General features: G+C 55.4%; 4 protein-coding genes across 4 annotated transcripts; all 4 read left to right on the top strand.

The window, feature by feature from the left end:
• Positions 1–3,643: 3,643 nt before the first annotated feature.
• On the top strand, positions 3,644–6,247 carry PG986_005019 (uncharacterized protein; the record flags this gene model as incomplete). Its single annotated transcript, XM_066841241.1, has 4 exons — positions 3,644–3,694; positions 3,745–3,841; positions 3,904–5,353; positions 5,449–6,247. The coding sequence occupies 4 exons, from the start codon at positions 3,644–3,646 to the stop codon at positions 6,245–6,247; spliced, it is 2,397 nt and encodes a 798-aa protein (XP_066701103.1).
• Positions 6,248–7,296: 1,049 nt separating this feature from the next.
• On the top strand, positions 7,297–8,878 carry PG986_005018 (ankyrin 2-3/unc44; the record flags this gene model as incomplete). The annotated part of the gene is made up of 3 exons (XM_066841240.1): positions 7,297–7,754; positions 7,844–8,175; positions 8,235–8,878. 3 exons carry the CDS (start codon positions 7,297–7,299, stop codon positions 8,876–8,878), a joined length of 1,434 nt encoding a protein of 477 aa, XP_066701102.1.
• A 1,071-nt stretch (positions 8,879–9,949) lies between these two features.
• On the top strand, positions 9,950–11,822 carry PG986_005017 (uncharacterized protein; the record flags this gene model as incomplete). The annotated part of the gene is made up of 3 exons (XM_066841239.1): positions 9,950–10,485; positions 10,575–11,663; positions 11,729–11,822. 3 exons carry the CDS (start codon positions 9,950–9,952, stop codon positions 11,820–11,822), a joined length of 1,719 nt encoding a protein of 572 aa, XP_066701101.1.
• A 1,886-nt stretch (positions 11,823–13,708) lies between these two features.
• PG986_005016 (Phospholipase D1) lies at positions 13,709–16,743 on the top strand (the record flags this gene model as incomplete). Its single annotated transcript, XM_066841238.1, has 8 exons — positions 13,709–13,830; positions 13,905–13,932; positions 14,006–14,158; positions 14,222–14,668; positions 14,728–14,876; positions 14,944–15,201; positions 15,293–16,206; positions 16,262–16,743. 8 exons carry the CDS (start codon positions 13,709–13,711, stop codon positions 16,741–16,743), a joined length of 2,553 nt encoding a protein of 850 aa, XP_066701100.1.
• Between the last annotated feature and the right edge of the window lie 254 nt (positions 16,744–16,997).

Below are 16,997 nucleotides of genomic sequence, written 5' to 3'. Positions count from 1 at the left end.
GAGATGGGAGTTCAGATGCACTAGGACGGTGGCTCTGTTGTCGCGCATGACAAATTAGCATGTCTACCCGTACATCCGCAGAAGAGAACAGGGTCCGCTAAATTTGGGTCAAGTCGTCGGCTCACAAAGGTGCCGGTAGGGAATTCGCTTGATCCACCCTTGACCTTCTCTCACAGCAGCAAGGGGTGCTTTGCCTGGCTTGACGGGCTGGTTTGTATGGATTCTGGGGCAATGAGGCTCCCCGATCCCTAAGGATTGCCATCCTCTCGAAACGAAACTTGACGTGGTGAAGTCGAGCTGCAATTTCGTCATATCCGATGCAGTCTGGTAGGATGTCACCCACCACTCTCGGCTCGTGTTTATGCTTATGACCACAGCGCTACTGGCCCCATGTTTGCTGCAACTTCCCGGGGCGCCAGAGCGCCAGAAGACGGAGATTTTCTCTGCTTCAACTCTAGGCTAGGGCTAAGGAACGGGTTGCGCCGATCAACCCACAACCACACAGAGGAACAATTCAGCTGCTGAGGCTTCGGAGATAATGTTGCACAGCAAAATAGCTGAACGAATTATAGTTGACAATGGATAATGTTGGATTATATGGGCTGGTACGATGCCCATAGCAAAAAGACCCGGTCGCGTGGCAGTCGGCAGTGGAGAGCAACATTTTCGGCGGATACTGCACACGTAACCGCAAGATGATCAAACGGGCGCCATCGCTACCTCGCAATTTACCTGGTTGACAACGGCTACAAGCTACAACCACAGCCCCAGAGCCCCGGAGACGTTGGCATGCAACGCACGTATTGCCAAGCCAAGAATCGTCTGCCTCCGGGTATCGGCTCTGGTGTAGGCAAAACCAGACTATCGCACGGAACAGAGAGTCAAGCTACGTAGTTCAGACCACCAACGGTTACAGATGATGGCACTGGGGACCGAAGCGGCATAGTCTTGTATGCGCAGTGCAGTCGGCGTCTTTGATCTAACGACACACGCACTATGCCGAAAGGCAAATGAATGCAAGATGCACCTGTCAACTGACAAATACATCCATCTATCCCAAGGTTGAGACGACTTCGCAGCGCAGTTGGGGTGAAAGGGCACAGTAGGGCGGTCTTGGCAGGTACCGTTGAAACCGACGATGGGTGTTTGCGACTCTCGGCATCACCAGGAGCAAGTCAAGCCGATGCACTTCTCTGACAAGAGCTATTCGACACGGACCGGGAGCGACCCATTATTTAAATCCATTCAAGCATTACCAGGGCCGGGTTGTTTCGAGGCTCGAGAGTCAAAAAAACAACCTTTGGCGGCCGCTGGTTGGCCGGCAGTCCTGCAATTGATCTGCATGGACTTGGGGGGTCGCCCGTCATGGCCTACGGGGGACGCTGCGAAGGCAGGTGACAATACGGATGGCGCATGTCGCTATTGAAAATGCGCACTTTGACGAAAAGCTAGACAAGCTTCATGGAGCATACTAGGTATACTACTCCTACTACTACTCCTACTACTACTACTACTACTACATCCCACAACACACACCTTGAATATTGACTTGACAGATCAGATCCAGACCCTCCCGGTCTAGGCTTCGAAGCTTCTTCCTCGGCTACCGTCTCACCCATCCCAAAATACCATACCAACCCAAACAGACACGGCACGGCACACGACCACCCCGTATTCTGTCTCTGTCTCTACCTTATCTAACACGCATATGTCGAACTGTTATACCACGAGTGACGAAAGCTTGACTGGCACCCTGCAGGCTTCCCTTGCTGCATTGGCGTCAGACGACTAGCCACCCAGCATACTTATCTACCAATTCACTCGTTTGATCAAGGAGCTCTCGAGGCATGCCCGTCTTCTTGTATCGGAGCTAAGAACACTAGAAGAAGACATGCCAGTGTAGCCGGCGCTAACAGCGAAGCTATCCCTTTCTTTCTCGCCATCGCTCTTTATTAACTGCAGAGTTATATCGTCATCGCGGGAGGAAAAGCAAAAGCTTTCTTTTCTTGGCCCAAAACTAGCAAATCTCTTTCAGCTGCGGCCTATACTTATCATACTTACCTGGACGAACCCGACCCTTCCAACCGGCCATACCTACTACCATACAGTACGACTACATTTACTTTGCCAATTCCCATCCCACCCCTTTGCTTTCCCACGCCAAATTCAAGACCGGCCCTTTAGCAGCTGGTCAGCTAGCTCCTCCCGTCTTCCGGCACACTGGGGCCCAGCTTTGTGGCACCACACCTAGTACAAGTACTTATGCGGGCGCTCACCTGCTTGATCGATCGGGGAGACGAATGAGAGTCATCCATCGGAATTAATAACGATTTAGATTACATACAGCAGAAGGAACTAAAGCACAAGCACTCTCAAGTCAGTCAACTTGGCTTGGACCTTGGCCTACCCAACACCCTTCTGCTGCCAGTTTCCGTCGGGGAAGACGGACGGCGCACTACAGCTTTTGTTTGACACGCTTGTTCCAATCAACCGACGGTTCACTCGTACGAAGTCCAAGACATTGGAGTGTATCCCCAAGTTCTAGCCTGTTCAAAGAACAACTACTACCACCACCGCCAAACAGCCCCAGAAGGAAGAAGCAAAAGCGAGAGCAGGAAAGAAAGAAGAAACAGTGGAGGGGAGAACGTGCTGAAGAAGCCTGTCACCAGAGACATAGTACATCGTACTAGTCCCCCACACTCTCGATCTACCATCTACTTGTACTCGACTCCACGCCTTTCTCGGGTTTCTTTCGACAATTCTTGCCCTTTTCTTTTATCTCCCTCGCATTTCCGGTTCAAGCAAACTATTCTACGATCTTCGCTTCTACTCTAATCGACCGACTTGTAGCTCATCTTTCTTCAACGGTCCCCAGCAATCAAGATACCCGTTGCTGCCTGCAGCCTCTACCTAGTTTCGGGAACGTCAACGATCTTCCGCAGCAACAGTAACAGCAACCGAGAGTACCGGCTGGAACTAACAAACAATAATCCTCCTTGTTAGCTGGAGCTGAAAGCCGCCTCATCTCGCTTTCCCTCCCATCCCATCCCTCAAACAGCCCAGCCCAGTCCCCTTCTCGGGACCGACCACCCCGTCTCTACGGAGGCGACGTTCGCGGCTCTGGCTACCTACAACACCGCGCCGAACGTTGTCCACCCGGGCTTCGGACTCGGCGCCGCTGCGCCGCATGGCGCGCACTATGCTGAGCATCCCTCTCCGCCGTACACCGTGAGGAACGGCTATGCACCAGCGAACGACAGTCAATTCGAAATACCGCCCCCTAAGAGGCAAAGGCTATCCGCCTCGGATCCGAGCAAACTGGGACCGTCCAGAAGCAACCCCAACAGCAGCCCTGGCAAGACGGCGAAGGTAGCACCACCGGGAAGTGGCATGACCGTCCCGGAGGCAGTGCCGGCCAAGAGCAGGCGAGTGAGAACAGGGCAAGGAACTATTTTTTTCTCTTCATCTTTTTGCTATCTTCACCTTCCCCTCTAAGTCCTCACGTCTGATCTGATCTTTTCGTCTCCCCTAACCCCTGTATCCAACTCAACCCAATTATATCCTGTAGACGATCATACGCTAACAGCCAGAACCTGTTGAGAACGAGGCAACGGGGTAGGCTCACGCACCCCTTGAGCCCCGCATGCCTCGTTCGACAGGTTTACCACGAGCAGATGTCTCACTTGTAGAGAACGTCACTTGAAGTGCGATGAAGCAACGCCCGATTGCTTGAATTGTAGGAAGAGTAATAGGGAATGCAAGCGTGGTGTACGACTAAACTTTATCGATCTCACCTGCAAGGAGCCGCCCATCCTCCTCCCACCCACAGAGGAGTGGTCAGGTATGTTATCCCGCCAGGCCCCTTTGGTTTTGATTTGCCGCTTACACGTATTCTCTTCACAGTGCAATTTCAGGATGAGTCGCGGCAAATCGCCTCGGAATACCGAGGCGGGCTGGGCCGGTATGCCAAATTGGAACAGCAAGTCATCACGCCACCGCATGAACCTGATCGGGTTCCAGACCTCAGGCGGCAGTCATTCAGCATTGCCCGCTTGGAGCAACATCATGTACCACCGATAGACCGGAGATATTCGACCACCAACCTATCTTCGTTACAACAGTCAACCCACTACAGGGAGAAGGCGCACTCACAATCCGATGCGTACTCGGATGGATACCCGTCGAGGCGGAATAGCGATGCTTCCTTCCTGGCGTTCCCCAAGCCTTCTACCAACAGGGGCTACGAAAGTCTGTTATTGACGGACCCGTTCGCATCAAAAGAGGAGACCCATCGCAGCCAATCCCGGCACACGTACAGAGGCAGCGATGTGTCAACCGCCGCATCGATAGCCGGCATGACCGTCGGCAACCCTCCCCCATCCTTCCGCGGCGGTCCCTGCCCGGGACAAGACCCCATCGGCCCCCCTGATACGGGCATGATGACGCCAACGAGCGACAAGGCCGGGGAGCGCGAGTACCTCAACTCGCCCGAAGAGCTGCACTTCATGCAGGTCTTCGTCGAAGAGGTGGGCGTCTGGATGGACAGCCTGGACGAGAAGAAGCATTTCTCGCGGCTGGTGCCCTACCACGCCCTGAAGTGCCCGATGCTGCTCAACGCCCTGCTCGCCTGCGGCGTCAAGCAACTGACGGTTACGCAGCAGTTCAACGACGACAAGGCTTTGTTTTACTACGACACCGCGACGACGCAGCTGCTCCGTAGCCTGCAGAACCCCGAACGCAACACGGCCGAGTGCGCCACCACGGCCGTCGTCCTCAACGTCTACGAGATCATGAGCGAGAAGCCGACGCAGCGTATGAGCCACATCGCCGGCGCGCGGGCCCTGATCCGCGAGTGTGGGTGGAACGCCAAGAGCACCGGCCTGGGCGCCGCGTGCTTCTGGCTTAACGTCGGCATGGAGCTGCTGAGCTGCCTCGCCTTCAACTGGCAGACGGCGTGGGAGCCGGACCAATGGGGCGTCGACATGGACTTCTTCGACTCGACCGACCCGGACAAGCGGCGGCGCGACAGCAGCAGCAACCACCACCAGATCATCATCAACCGGGACGAGGGGCTCGGGCACGGCGCCGAGGAGACCTGGGTGCACCGCATGTTCTTCATCGTGGCCAAGATCTGCAACTTCCGCGCCAACATCCCCAACTTCAAGAACCCCAGCCCCCACGACGAGCAGATGCGCCTGCAGGGGCGCTACGCCGAGTGGCAGCGCCTCAAGGGCATGTGCGACACCTGGAACGACGCGTGCCCGCGGCCCATGCACCCGTTTGGGTACCTGTACCCTTCGCAGTCGCGGGGTGGCAGCGGCGGGAGGCCGACGTCGTTGTTTCCTAATGTCTGGTATGTTACCCCCTTTAGCTCTTTTCCTATGTCACCCCTTTGGGGAGAATTCCTCGGGTACATATAACGGAAAGCTAATACTCAACTTCGTTCAGGCTCATCAAGCGTGCTGCCATCGTCGGCCGCCTCTTCTACCACACCGCCCAATGCCTGCTCGCGCAGATCAATCCGATCCTGCCCAAAGACAGCGAAGAGGCGCGCGCGGTCCAGCAGCACCACGCGCACCAGGTATGCGGCATCGTGGCGCACACGTGGGACCGCGGCGTCGCCTCCGTGTCGATCCGCAGCCTGGCCATCGTCGCCGAGGTCCTCACGGACCGCGCCGAGCAGCGCGAGTGCGTCAACATCCTCGAGAACATCGACAAGGCCACGGGCTGGAAGCTCGGCGCCGTCGTCAAGAACTTGAAAAGGGTCTGGGGCTGGGAGAAGCAGAACAGCATCTCGGGGCTCGCGGCGCAGTTCCTGCCGGCGCCGAATCCGACGAATCCCAACAGCAACAGCAATAACAACAATGGAAACAATAACCCGTCTGCTGCTAAGACGACTACGGCGCCGAGCAGTCATACGACAAGCACGGCGCCCTCGCCCTCGGACCGCTCGGCGCAGCAGCAGCAGCCGAACTACAACCTGCCGACGCCGACGGCGGACCGCGCGGGCTCGATGTTGGGGGGCACAAGCGCGGGTCAGATGATCCCGGGCCTCGCGCATGCGCAGGCCAATGGACCCGCGCACGCACAGGGGCAGCCGCCGCCCGTTGCGGCGCCGCGGCCGGTGCGGTTGAGCGTTAACCCGCTCAGTTTCGCCGACTTCAGCCTGCCGAACCACCCGTACCAGAACTGGTACGAGCCGCCGAGCCGGTCGAGCTCGTACAAGTCGTCACAGGGGCTGCTGTGATCTTCGAGTTCGATCTGCTCCCCTCGACATCCCTCGCTCTCTTCTTTTCGACATATATTCCTCTCCTGCTGGGGGAGTCTTTTGCTTCCCAGTTCCTCTTATCTCTCTATCCTGGGATTTGTAGGCTTATCTGTTTTATTCTGTATGTACTTCTGAGGGGGCGTGGGTGTGGATGTGTGTGTGCATATATACGCCTATTTTCAAGACGGGGTCGGTCGTCGTGAAAGTAGTTGCTTTATGATTTATGTGTATTATGTTCTAAACAAAAAGCGGTACTATACGGCTACCAGGCATAGGGAAGGTGTCAAGATACCATTGGGTTGGGTTGCATTTCCAGTCATACTAGCAAGTACTGGGCGGGCGAATGATTCTGCGTGCTCTTTCTTTCAGATACGATCGCGCTTTGGGGGTACGTGTTTGTAGGGGTACGGATGGCATGGTTATTGCCATGGTGGCATAGTCAATACAGCATATAATAACAAACAGAAATCATCAATTACTTCGTTACTTGGATCAGGCACGTTACGAAAGTTGGTCGTATTCCAGGGTGACGTTCATTGTAGTATTTGGTACATCCAGCGACATGATCACGCAAATCATACCAATCCTAGTTTACCTTGGCGACTAAAGTCTACTAACAAATTACACCCCTTGCCATAGAGCGCAACTTTGGCCGGGGACGTTTCGTTAGATCCTCCGTCGTCACCATACGGGTTCAATGAACGCATCTCGAAGCCTGGAGATGACGCGCAATTAAGTGTAAAAACCATGATCGACGCGTGTATTCAGAACCGGAATAGGCAAGTTCGATATAAAATCCATGCGTAACACTCCACGAAGGCCTGTAGGCAGACGCCAATAGACCAATTGCGGCGCAGGCACAATTGGATCTTCGAATAGCACAGCCTCTGTCAATTGCCCACCTGCTTACTGTAGTCGCTCGTATAAGTGTCCGGCAACAAATACCCTTATGCCTCATATCAGACAACCTATTTCCTTCTATCATCTATCCCGACCATATTGGTTCGTAACGAGAAAAGAACTACAAGATGTTGCAATGGCCGACCGAGTTGCTGCTCGAAATCGGAGCACACATTGATGGTCTCAGCGACCTGCTCCATTTCGGCCTAACCTGCCGCGGACTCTCCTCCTTCTTCTTAGATGAGCTGTACAGCCGCGATGTGCGCGACGGCCACTGCTGGGCGCTGCAATGGGCATGTCGGACTGGCAACCTGGCCCTCGCCAAGCGGAGCCTAGACGCAGGCGCCCCCGTCGACCATCAGTTCTTCGACCCGAGCATGGCGAACTGGGCGCCGTGGCCCTTCTCAGAGAAGAGGATGCGCGCCGCCTGTCTCGCCGGGACCCCGCTGTCCGTCGCCGTCCAGCACCGGCATGTCGACCTGGTCCGCTTCCTGCTCGAGGAGAAGGGCGCCAATCCGAACCAAGGCGACAAATGGGCCGCGTCGTACCACGGCCAGATCTGGTACCCCATCCACTGGGCCGTAGCGTGCCAAGCCGCAACACAAAGCCACGACGCCTGCTGCAAACAGAACAAGCAGTGCTGCGGCTTCGCCACGAACCCCCGTCCCCCGAAAGCGTCCGCCTCCTCCTCCGCCACGGCGCCGACGCCAACCAGCGCACCTTCGCCGGCCCGCGCCGCTGCCCGGGAGACGAGGCCAGCATCGTGCACTGGGACCGTCTGCGGCCGCTGCACCTGACGGGCTGCGACCACGTCCCCGTCGCGATCCTGGAGCTCTTGTTGGACGCGGGCGCGGACCACCGCTCCACCAGCGCGTTCTGGGGCTGCTCCCGGGCCCACTCGAGAGTGCCGTGGCTGTTTGAGTACCTGAGCCCGCTCTGGCCGTACGTGAACGCGACGCGCGAGGCGAAGCTCCTGCTGGCGGCGCGGCGCGGGGGCGAGGATCGGCGTACGTGGAGGTTCGATCACGCCGCGGTGGCGTCGGTGTTGCATGTGTTGGCGCCGGAGAGATTGCGGACGCTGCTGTTCTTGACGGGGAACGCGGAGAGCGAGCCGGTGGTGCTGGCGTCGGGGGTGTTTCCGATGCTGGAGGCTTGGTCGCGGCAGAAGGCGGCTACGCTGGCGGCGGTGGAGGGGAGGATCCGGGCTCGGAGGGTGCGGCGCGCCGGGTTGAGACGCTGGGGCTTCTGGAGACGCTTATTGCGCGGCTTGTGGGGGTGAGCCGGATATTGTATGCGGACGAGGCGGTCCAGATCGACCGCGAGCGCGAGCGCGAGTCCGGGGAGTCTCCATCCGAATCTGCTGCTGCTGCACCACAGCAGAACGGCGGCGGCCTGGCGCAGGCGTTCCGCTCGTTCTGCGCGAACGCGAAGGACAGCAGCGACGCTTCGCCCTTTGTCGCCGTGCTAGCCGAGCACGGTGTCCTTCGGGAGCGTGAGGGCAGGCAGCTGACGATCTCGGAAACCGTCGAGCGGCGGCTGGTGCCCAAGTACCGCTCATTGCTGCAGGAGTGGCCCAGAAACTTGGTGCTAGGAAGTCATTCTGATTACGGAATGTACAGGCGAGACGTCGATAGCGCCGGTGCTGTGCGTTTCCACCGTATCGGGACGGACGAAGAGGCGCACGAAGAGGCGGAAAGACGTTGGACGTGAGCCGTCAAAGGATCATGGCTAGGTAATATGGACAACTGCAAATGGCGGTGTCACACAGAGCCTTCTACAACAGTCCTGTGTAGGTACGATAAGATAACTACAGGGTGGCGTGATTTACTACATAGGATTAGATTCATATTGCCATATCCGGTAATACTCCTATGAGGATGATTGGATCAAAGGATTCCACTGGGCTGATCCCGATCGTCATGGCCGGTAAGCAAGATGCGCTTGCTCGGTCGTGCGGAGAAAAAGGACCCTTCCAGTGTTGATGGGGTGAAGTAGCCAATAGTGCCGACAATCATCGGTCAACATGGCAGTGCTTCATGGTCTTCCGTCAAACAGTCCAATATATTGACATGCTATTACATGGAACGACGGTCGCCAGCCAGTTGCTCGTGAAATCTGTTTCGTGGAGCCCGGGTCGAACCCGCGAAAGCATACGGGGGAGTCTAACATATTAACACAGCAGCTCCGGATCGGCATCGTGGGATCCGCCCCGCGGTTGCGACAATCCCAAGCCAAGCATGCAGATGCCGGTGGTCAAGTGGACCATTGTATCGGCCCATGCATCAATATGTGCGTCGTAAAGTGCAGCAAGCAAGGAGGAAAGGTGTTGTGCGTCTGTGCAGCCACTCCCTGTTTCGACCCCGGATAGAATGTACATACCTAAAGCATGTTGGTTCGATAGGAAAAGGAAAGGAAAGAGGCAGTGATGTCCCGAAGCACATCATTGGATAGAAAATACCCCAAAGTAAGGAGATACGGATGCAAGTGCACCCCCGCTCGCCCTCGTACCAAGTAGGTGTGATGATGTGTTGGTGCAGGGAAGGAGCCATGATAAGGCAATTTGATATGTCTGCGTAATACATGGTTGCAACTGAGGGGTAGGACGGTTGGCTGTGATATCAATAACCCAACTTCAATCTCTCCCACAAATAAAATCCTCATTCTTGCAAGGCTGGTATTCGTTTTGGTATCCATCTTCTAGGCTACCGTTTTTACTTTGTATCGTTGTTGACCTACTTATACTGAGTTCGACCTTTCCAATACCCTCACTCATCATGTCGGATGTCCGAAAGACCATCGCGGGAGGGGCCACTTGGCAGGAGGTCGCCGAAGATCGTCGCCGGCACCGGGACGCCACCGTCGCCGCGTCCAGGATCGAAGCCCCCCCTCCCCGAGGACCTCTCCATCATTAACACCGACGTCGAGGAACTGGCCAGGTGTCTCGCCTCCGGGGAGTGGAGCGCCACCATCGTCGTCCTGGCGTTTCTGCGCCGCGCCGGCGACGCGCAGGGGACGGTGAACTGCATCGCCGAGCTGCTGGTCGACCGAGCGTTGGAGCGAGCCAAATATCTGGACTGCTACTGGATGGAGCATAAGAAGCCGGTGGGCCCCCTGCACGGCGTCCCCATCAGCGTGAAGGAGCACATTGCCATGAAGGGTCTGGATCTGAATGCGGGCTTCGTGTCCTGGGTTGGCCGCGTAGCTGAAGAAGACGCATTACTGCTGCAGATACTTTGGGATGCGGGGGCTGTGTTCTACGCGCGAACTACGCAGCCGCAGACTTTGATGCACTTGGAGACCAGCAGCAACCTATACGGGTCAGTCTTTTCACCTTCGCCGCCGTGTTTTCTTGTTCCATGTCTCGTAATCCTTACCGCAATGCCACACTAACTGACCAGGTTTGCAGGGTATGCGCCAACCCCTTCAACACCTCTCTCACAGCCGGCGGCTCCTCGGGCGGAGAAGGGGCTCTTATTGGTTTAAGAGCATCTGTCCTCGGAATTGGCACCGACATTGGTGGTTCCATACGCTCACCTGCAGCCAACAATGGCATATTCGGCTTCAAGCCAACCTCGGGACGCTTGCCCGTCCTTGGCTGGTCGGCACCGATGGAAGGATGCGAGGCCATTTTGGGGACGATCGGGCCACTTTCGACAAGTCTGGAGGGCATCAAGTTGTTCATGAAAACGGTGATCGACGGAAAGCCTTGGTTGAGATCGCCGGACCTCGTGGCCATGGACTGGAGGGACACTGCCGGCATGTTCGGCGAGAAGAAGCTGAAGGTCGGGGTCATATGGGATGATGGGGTTGTCAAGCCTCATCCGCCGATCAACAGGGCTCTGCACAAGGTTGTTGGCAAAATGCAGAAGAGCCAGAAGTTTGAAGTTGTTGACTGGATCCCCAAAGACCACGGCCGAGCTTGGTCGATTATTGTAAGACCCTTGTCCTCCGTCGTGCTGACCTATCATACACCTCAAAAGCGGTGGCTCACACATTCGCAGGCCGGTCTCTACTTCGCGGATGGAGGAGCCCAAACTTCCGAGGCGATCAAGGCATCCGGTGAGTCCTGGAGGCCGTTGTCCAAGTGGATAGTCAAAGAGAACCCCCACGTCAAAAAGCACGACGTCACCACCTTATGGGCTGCTTGTGCCGAGAGGGACGAGTACCGACGGCAATACGCCGAACTGTGGAACGAGAGAGCAGATGTCGACGTGATCCTCTGTCCCGCCGGGCCCGGCGTTGCCCCCAAGCTGGACGCGGCCAGGTATTGGGGCTACACCTCGCAGTGGAATTTGCTCGACTATCCGGCGGTGGTGTTCCCCATCCGTGACTGGGTGAGCGTCAGGAAGGACGGAGAAGCTCACACGCCGGCTCACGTTCCTCGGGAGTACATCCCTCGAAGCGAAGCGGATAAGTTCAACTGGGCTCAATGGGAGATGTACGGAGCTAAAGGTTACAAGGACGCGCCCATCTCTCTTCAGCTCGTCGGCCGCAGGTGAGTCGTAAAAGGGCACGATTGGGCGGAGCAGCGTGACTGTTCTAGGCTGACATATTGTATAGGTACGACGATGAAAAGTTGCTGGCGGCGCTAGAAGTCATCCTGAAAGAGACAGGCTTACCAACTGCTGCTCCTCCAACACGGCCATGGAATTGAGTGAGCAGTCTTGGTAGTCTCAGTAGGAGAATAGATGGCGAGGCGTGCAGCATCGGTAATGATTGGCCAATAGTGCCAATGGTTTTATTCAGTGGCTTTGAGGAGAAAACAAAAGATTGGTGTATCGTGTTATTCATGAGACTGCCATTCATTGTTGTTATCGTCGCGATTGATAGGTACTTTCAGGTAACATACAATTGATGTTTCTGGAGCTTGGCTTACGTTCCTCCCTGTCTAAAGTAACTTGAGGCAGGAAGGAGCTATGGTGGAGAACGACATGTGCGCCTTCAACTCAATGGCACGCGACATAGGATTTGGCAAAACGTGGATTTTCGGTATGAGCCTCGTGGCGGGGCAAAACAACTGTGGTTATCAACATGGGAATACAACATTACCTCTCTCACTTGTGTGAGACATCTGGAGCGACGGATGGTGCCGCTGCTTGTTAGGCTTTGAATGCCTGTCTGCCTGTGATAAGCAACGACCAGGGCGCACGCGTCTCTCGACAACCTAGATGCGGTTTGGTGACGTCACCGAGTCTCAGCCCACTTTCAGCAACATGCAGCTTGTAACCTGACTACCCCCTGTCGCAAAGCTGTTCTATCTTCCAAGGTCCCAACTCCAGCCATACTCTTGTGCAGATTACCCTGGAGGTTATACACAATATATATCAATCCAACCTCCTGTATTACTAGTTACTAGATGCTAATTAAGAAGATACCAGTCGGGGCTTTGATTGCACGTTGAAGACGAGAACTAGATGGCCCAATCGGTGCAAATAAGACGTGCTGACCCCGCCATGTACGGAGCCACCTAAAGTAAGGACAGTTTCAGCACCAATGATTACTGCGTAGCGCTAGCGCGGGGGTTGGCTTAGTGTCGATGGCCCTTGGAAGAGACTGCAAACCATCCGAAATAGCGGGAAACTACCTCCAGCAAATATTTTTAAACTAGTCAACCCTCTAATCCAGCTCAATTCTAGCAAAGCAGCAATTCTACCAAACAAGTCGGTAATAACAATTAAAAAATATATAACAAAATATTAGGTAAATAGGATATTTGATTCTGATTATTTTAGTATTTTTATATATCTTTCAGCTTAATACGCAGCTGCTTTATGTGTAAAACAGGTAGTGTAGCCACATAGAGGGTTGACGAGTTTAATAATCTGACCGGGAGACTACCTGAACTACCCCTCTCGCCAGCCCGAAGTCTGTTCCGCTACAGCAATCTCGTGCCGCCCTGCATGTCGTGTAGCAACATCAGCTGTCGATCGAATCGCGACATGCATTGGCAGGCCGCAAGTAATTGGGTGCGGCGGCATGAACTGCGGCCAATGGTGACTTGCTGGATATATCACCGAGAAGAGAACATGGTCTGACCATCCCTCCTGTTGTCCAGGCTCAGGCTTACCCACCGGATCCCGGCACTGGCTTGGCATTCTCTGCGCTGCGCTGCAGAGAGGTTCGGCCGTCGCAAACCTGCTGAACGGGCACCTATGACGACGCTCATCTGAACTGGTGGTACATGCAAGCAAGCAAGCTTTTGCTGGGATGGCCTACCCAGGCATGCATCCTATCACCAAACCGCCCTTGCTGTTTCCCTTGCCCTGAAATCGTATTTTGTATATATGATTCGCATTCACACCGCGGTGGACCGTATTTACTTGCGCTCCCCCTATGATATCCGTACCTTCAATACACGTTTCTTCCTACCTGACAACCCATCATCCGACCTCCATTGCTTTGACCTGTGTCTCCCGAGCGTGTGTGCATTTTGACCATCCACAACGGAAGCCGGTCCGCGGCCGATCCCCCCTTCTTCCACTTCTTGATACCCTATTGCAATTATAATCCTACCTGGTGGGCCGATCATCATCCGGCGGCATGTCCAAACCAGAGGACGCCAACGGCGGGAAACAGAGCTTCGGCGACAAGATGAAGGGATTGAAGGAGAAACTCAAAGATACCAAGCTGCACGACGCCAAGATCGCGCTCATCCACAAGAAGTTCGACCCCCAACCAACAGCTCACCCTGTGCAAATGAAATGAAATGTCCAAGCTAACAACAACAACCCCCTAGACACCAAATTGGCAAATTCGGAAACCTTGTAAGTTGAGAAAAGAAAACACCATGTTGATTAAGTGTAATTCGTCCTTGATACTCATGATTCTCTTGCGCAGTTCAACCCTGAACATCGCCACGATGAGGAGCATGAGAAGGCCACCGACGCCAAGCGGGACAACATTCGCGAGCAGCACCGCTTCAAGTCATATTTCCCCGAGCATGACGGGAACATGATCAAGTGGTATGTCGACGGACTGAACTACTTCTGGGTAAGTTTTGATCAGGCAATTGCGTTTCTACGGCTGTTCCCCCTTACTCACAATGCATTACAGGCAGTATCAGTGGCCCTGGAGAATGCTAAGGAGACCATCTACCTCGCCGACTGGTGGTTATCGCCCGAGCTGTTCCTGCGGCGCCCGCCCTACGTCAACCAGGAGTGGCGTCTGGACCAGGTCCTGAAGAGACGGGCCGAGGCCGGCGTCAAGATCTACGTGATTGTGTACCGCGAGGTAGAGGCAGCTATCACCTGCAACTCCGAGCACACAAAGCACGCGCTGCAGGCCCTGTGCCCCGAGGGCAGCCCCGGTTATGGCAACATCAAGGTGATGCGCCATCCCGACCACAACGTCCTGGAGAACGCGGCCGACATGACCTTCTACTGGGCCCACCACGAGAAGTTCATCGTGATCGACTACGAAATGGCGTTCATTGGTGGTCTGGATCTGTGCTTTGGTCGATGGGATGCTCACCAGCACAACCTGGCCGATGCGCACCCCGAGGTAGATTCTTCTGCTAGTTATTGCTCTTTGGGAAAGCTGCTGATCATATTCCGTTTCAGGGCGTGTCGAATGAGGTGTGGCCCGGCCAAGACTTCAACAACAACCGTATCATGGACTTCCAAAAAGTTCAAGATTGGAAGGCGAACGAACTGAGCAAAGCGGATTATGGCCGTATGCCGTGGCACGATGTGGCCATGGGCGTCATCGGGTTGGTTTTCTCCCTAACTCCAGGTATCGTTGCCGATTTTACAGAACTGACTAACTGTCTCCAACAGACCCTGCGTTTATGACATCGCCGAGCACTTCGTACTGCGCTGGAACTTCGTCAAGAGAGACAAGTACAAGCGTGACGCGAGATTCGACTGGATGCAACTCCAGGGTAGGCTGGGAGACGACGAGGATCTGGTTGGTGTGCAGCGACCCAAACACCCGGTTGGAGAGTACATCATCCACCCTCTTTCGCCTCTGGAGAACAAGAACATCAACAATCGAGGGTCCGTCCATGCGCAGATCGTCAGGTCTAGCGCTGATTGGTAAGATTCCCTGTAACTGATCGCATCATACCACTGACCGAGCTCGTCAAACCTGCCTTCTATGAGATAACGTACTGATCTGTATACTTAGGTCGAGTGGTATCTTGAGGGATCACAGCATTCAAAATGCTTATTCCGAGATCATTCGGAAGGCAGAACACTTTGTGTACATTGAGAACCAGTTCTTCATCACTGCTACTGGAGACCAACAGTCGCCCATTCATAACACGATAGGCCGCTCCATCGTCGAGGCTTGCGTGAGGGCTGGCAAGGAAGGCCGGAAGTTCCGGGTCATCATCCTCATCCCGGCCATCCCCGGATTCGCCGGCGATCTCCGAGACGACGCCGCCATTGGCACGCGAGCCATCATGGACTACCAGTTCAAGTCGATCTGCCGCGGCGAGCACTCCATCTTCGAACAGATCCGGAAGGAGGGTGTCGATCCCACACAGCACATCTTCGTCTTCAACCTGCGGTCGTACGACCGCCTGAACAAGACGCCGGCGATGAAGAAGAAGGAGGAGGAGTCGGGCGTGAGCTACCAGGAGGTGCAGCGGGCCGAGGCGGAGGAGATCATGGGCTCGGGCATCCATGGGTCCAAGGATGTCGAGGGCGGCATGGACGAGCACATGGGCCGCACCAAGAGCCGGGACTCGACGGACCAGCAGGCGCTGACGGACGCGAAGCGCAAGTTCGAGGAGGCCGGCAACAACGCGGACCCGCAGCATACCAACACGGCGTACAGCGTCGCGCACCACGCCATGGCGGGCCAGGGCCCCGTCAGCGAGGAGCCCTGGGAAGGCAAGCCCGAGGAGGAGGTCGAGAACTGGGTCCAGGAGGAGCTCTACATTCATGCCAAGCTGCTGATTGTGGATGATCGCATTGTGGTGTGCGGTTCTAGTAACTTGAACGATCGTTCACAAGAGGGTCACCACGACAGTGAACTGAGTATCGTCATGGAGGACACAGACCTGATTCCCAGTGTCATGGACGGACAGCAAACCAGTAAGTTTACTTACATCCCCAAGAAATGAGGTATGCGTGCTAATGCAAGAATCAGAGGTCGGCCGTCACGCCGCGACGCTGAGACGGTATCTCTGGCGCGAGCACCTGGGCCTGCTGCCGCCGCAAGAGCTCGACGCCGGCAACGACGTGAACGCGCAGCCGCCGGGAGACGACTCGCCCAACAACTACTACGACCAGGACGAGACGTACCGGTTCGTCGAGGACCCGCTGAGCGACGAGCTGTGGGGTATGTGGACGGGCAACGCGACGAGGAACACGGAGATCTTCCGGCACCTGTTCCACGCGGACCCGGACGACCACGTCAAGACGTTCAAGGACTACGACACGTTCCTGCCGCCAAAGGGCGTCAAGTCGGGCCACATCTTCGACCGGTTCCTGCCGCAGGAGGATGTGCGGTCCAAGCTGGACCAGATTAAGGGGCATTTGGTCTGGATGCCGCTCGATTTCCTCAAGGATGATAATATGGCCGAGGTGGGATTGCAGGTCAACTCGGTCACGGAGAGTGTGTATACCTAAAAAGGACGGAGGGAGTGATGAGACACGAATGATGGATGGTCTTTGGGCCATTCGTGCGGATGGGGAGGGGGAGCTTCATGATGATATCTTTTGATGGGCTCGGTTATGAATTATGTGTTTCTAGGCATAGGGGTCATTAATCTTATGAGGTACTGGATAGTAATGGATGTTGATTCTTTTTCTCCACATGGAACATACGTTATCCATCGATGTTTTACAAAGTTGTGTTATCGCGGGCTCCTTGTCCTTGTAAT

The sequence above is a fragment of the Apiospora aurea genome (assembly GCF_038362705.1).
Source record: "Apiospora aurea strain CBS 24483 chromosome Unknown utg000004l_segment0_segment0, whole genome shotgun sequence".
NCBI classification, from domain to species: domain Eukaryota; kingdom Fungi; phylum Ascomycota; class Sordariomycetes; order Amphisphaeriales; family Apiosporaceae; genus Apiospora; species Apiospora aurea.
The sequence above is the reverse complement of the archived record's forward strand: the minus strand, read 5'-3'. Positions and strand labels throughout refer to the sequence as shown.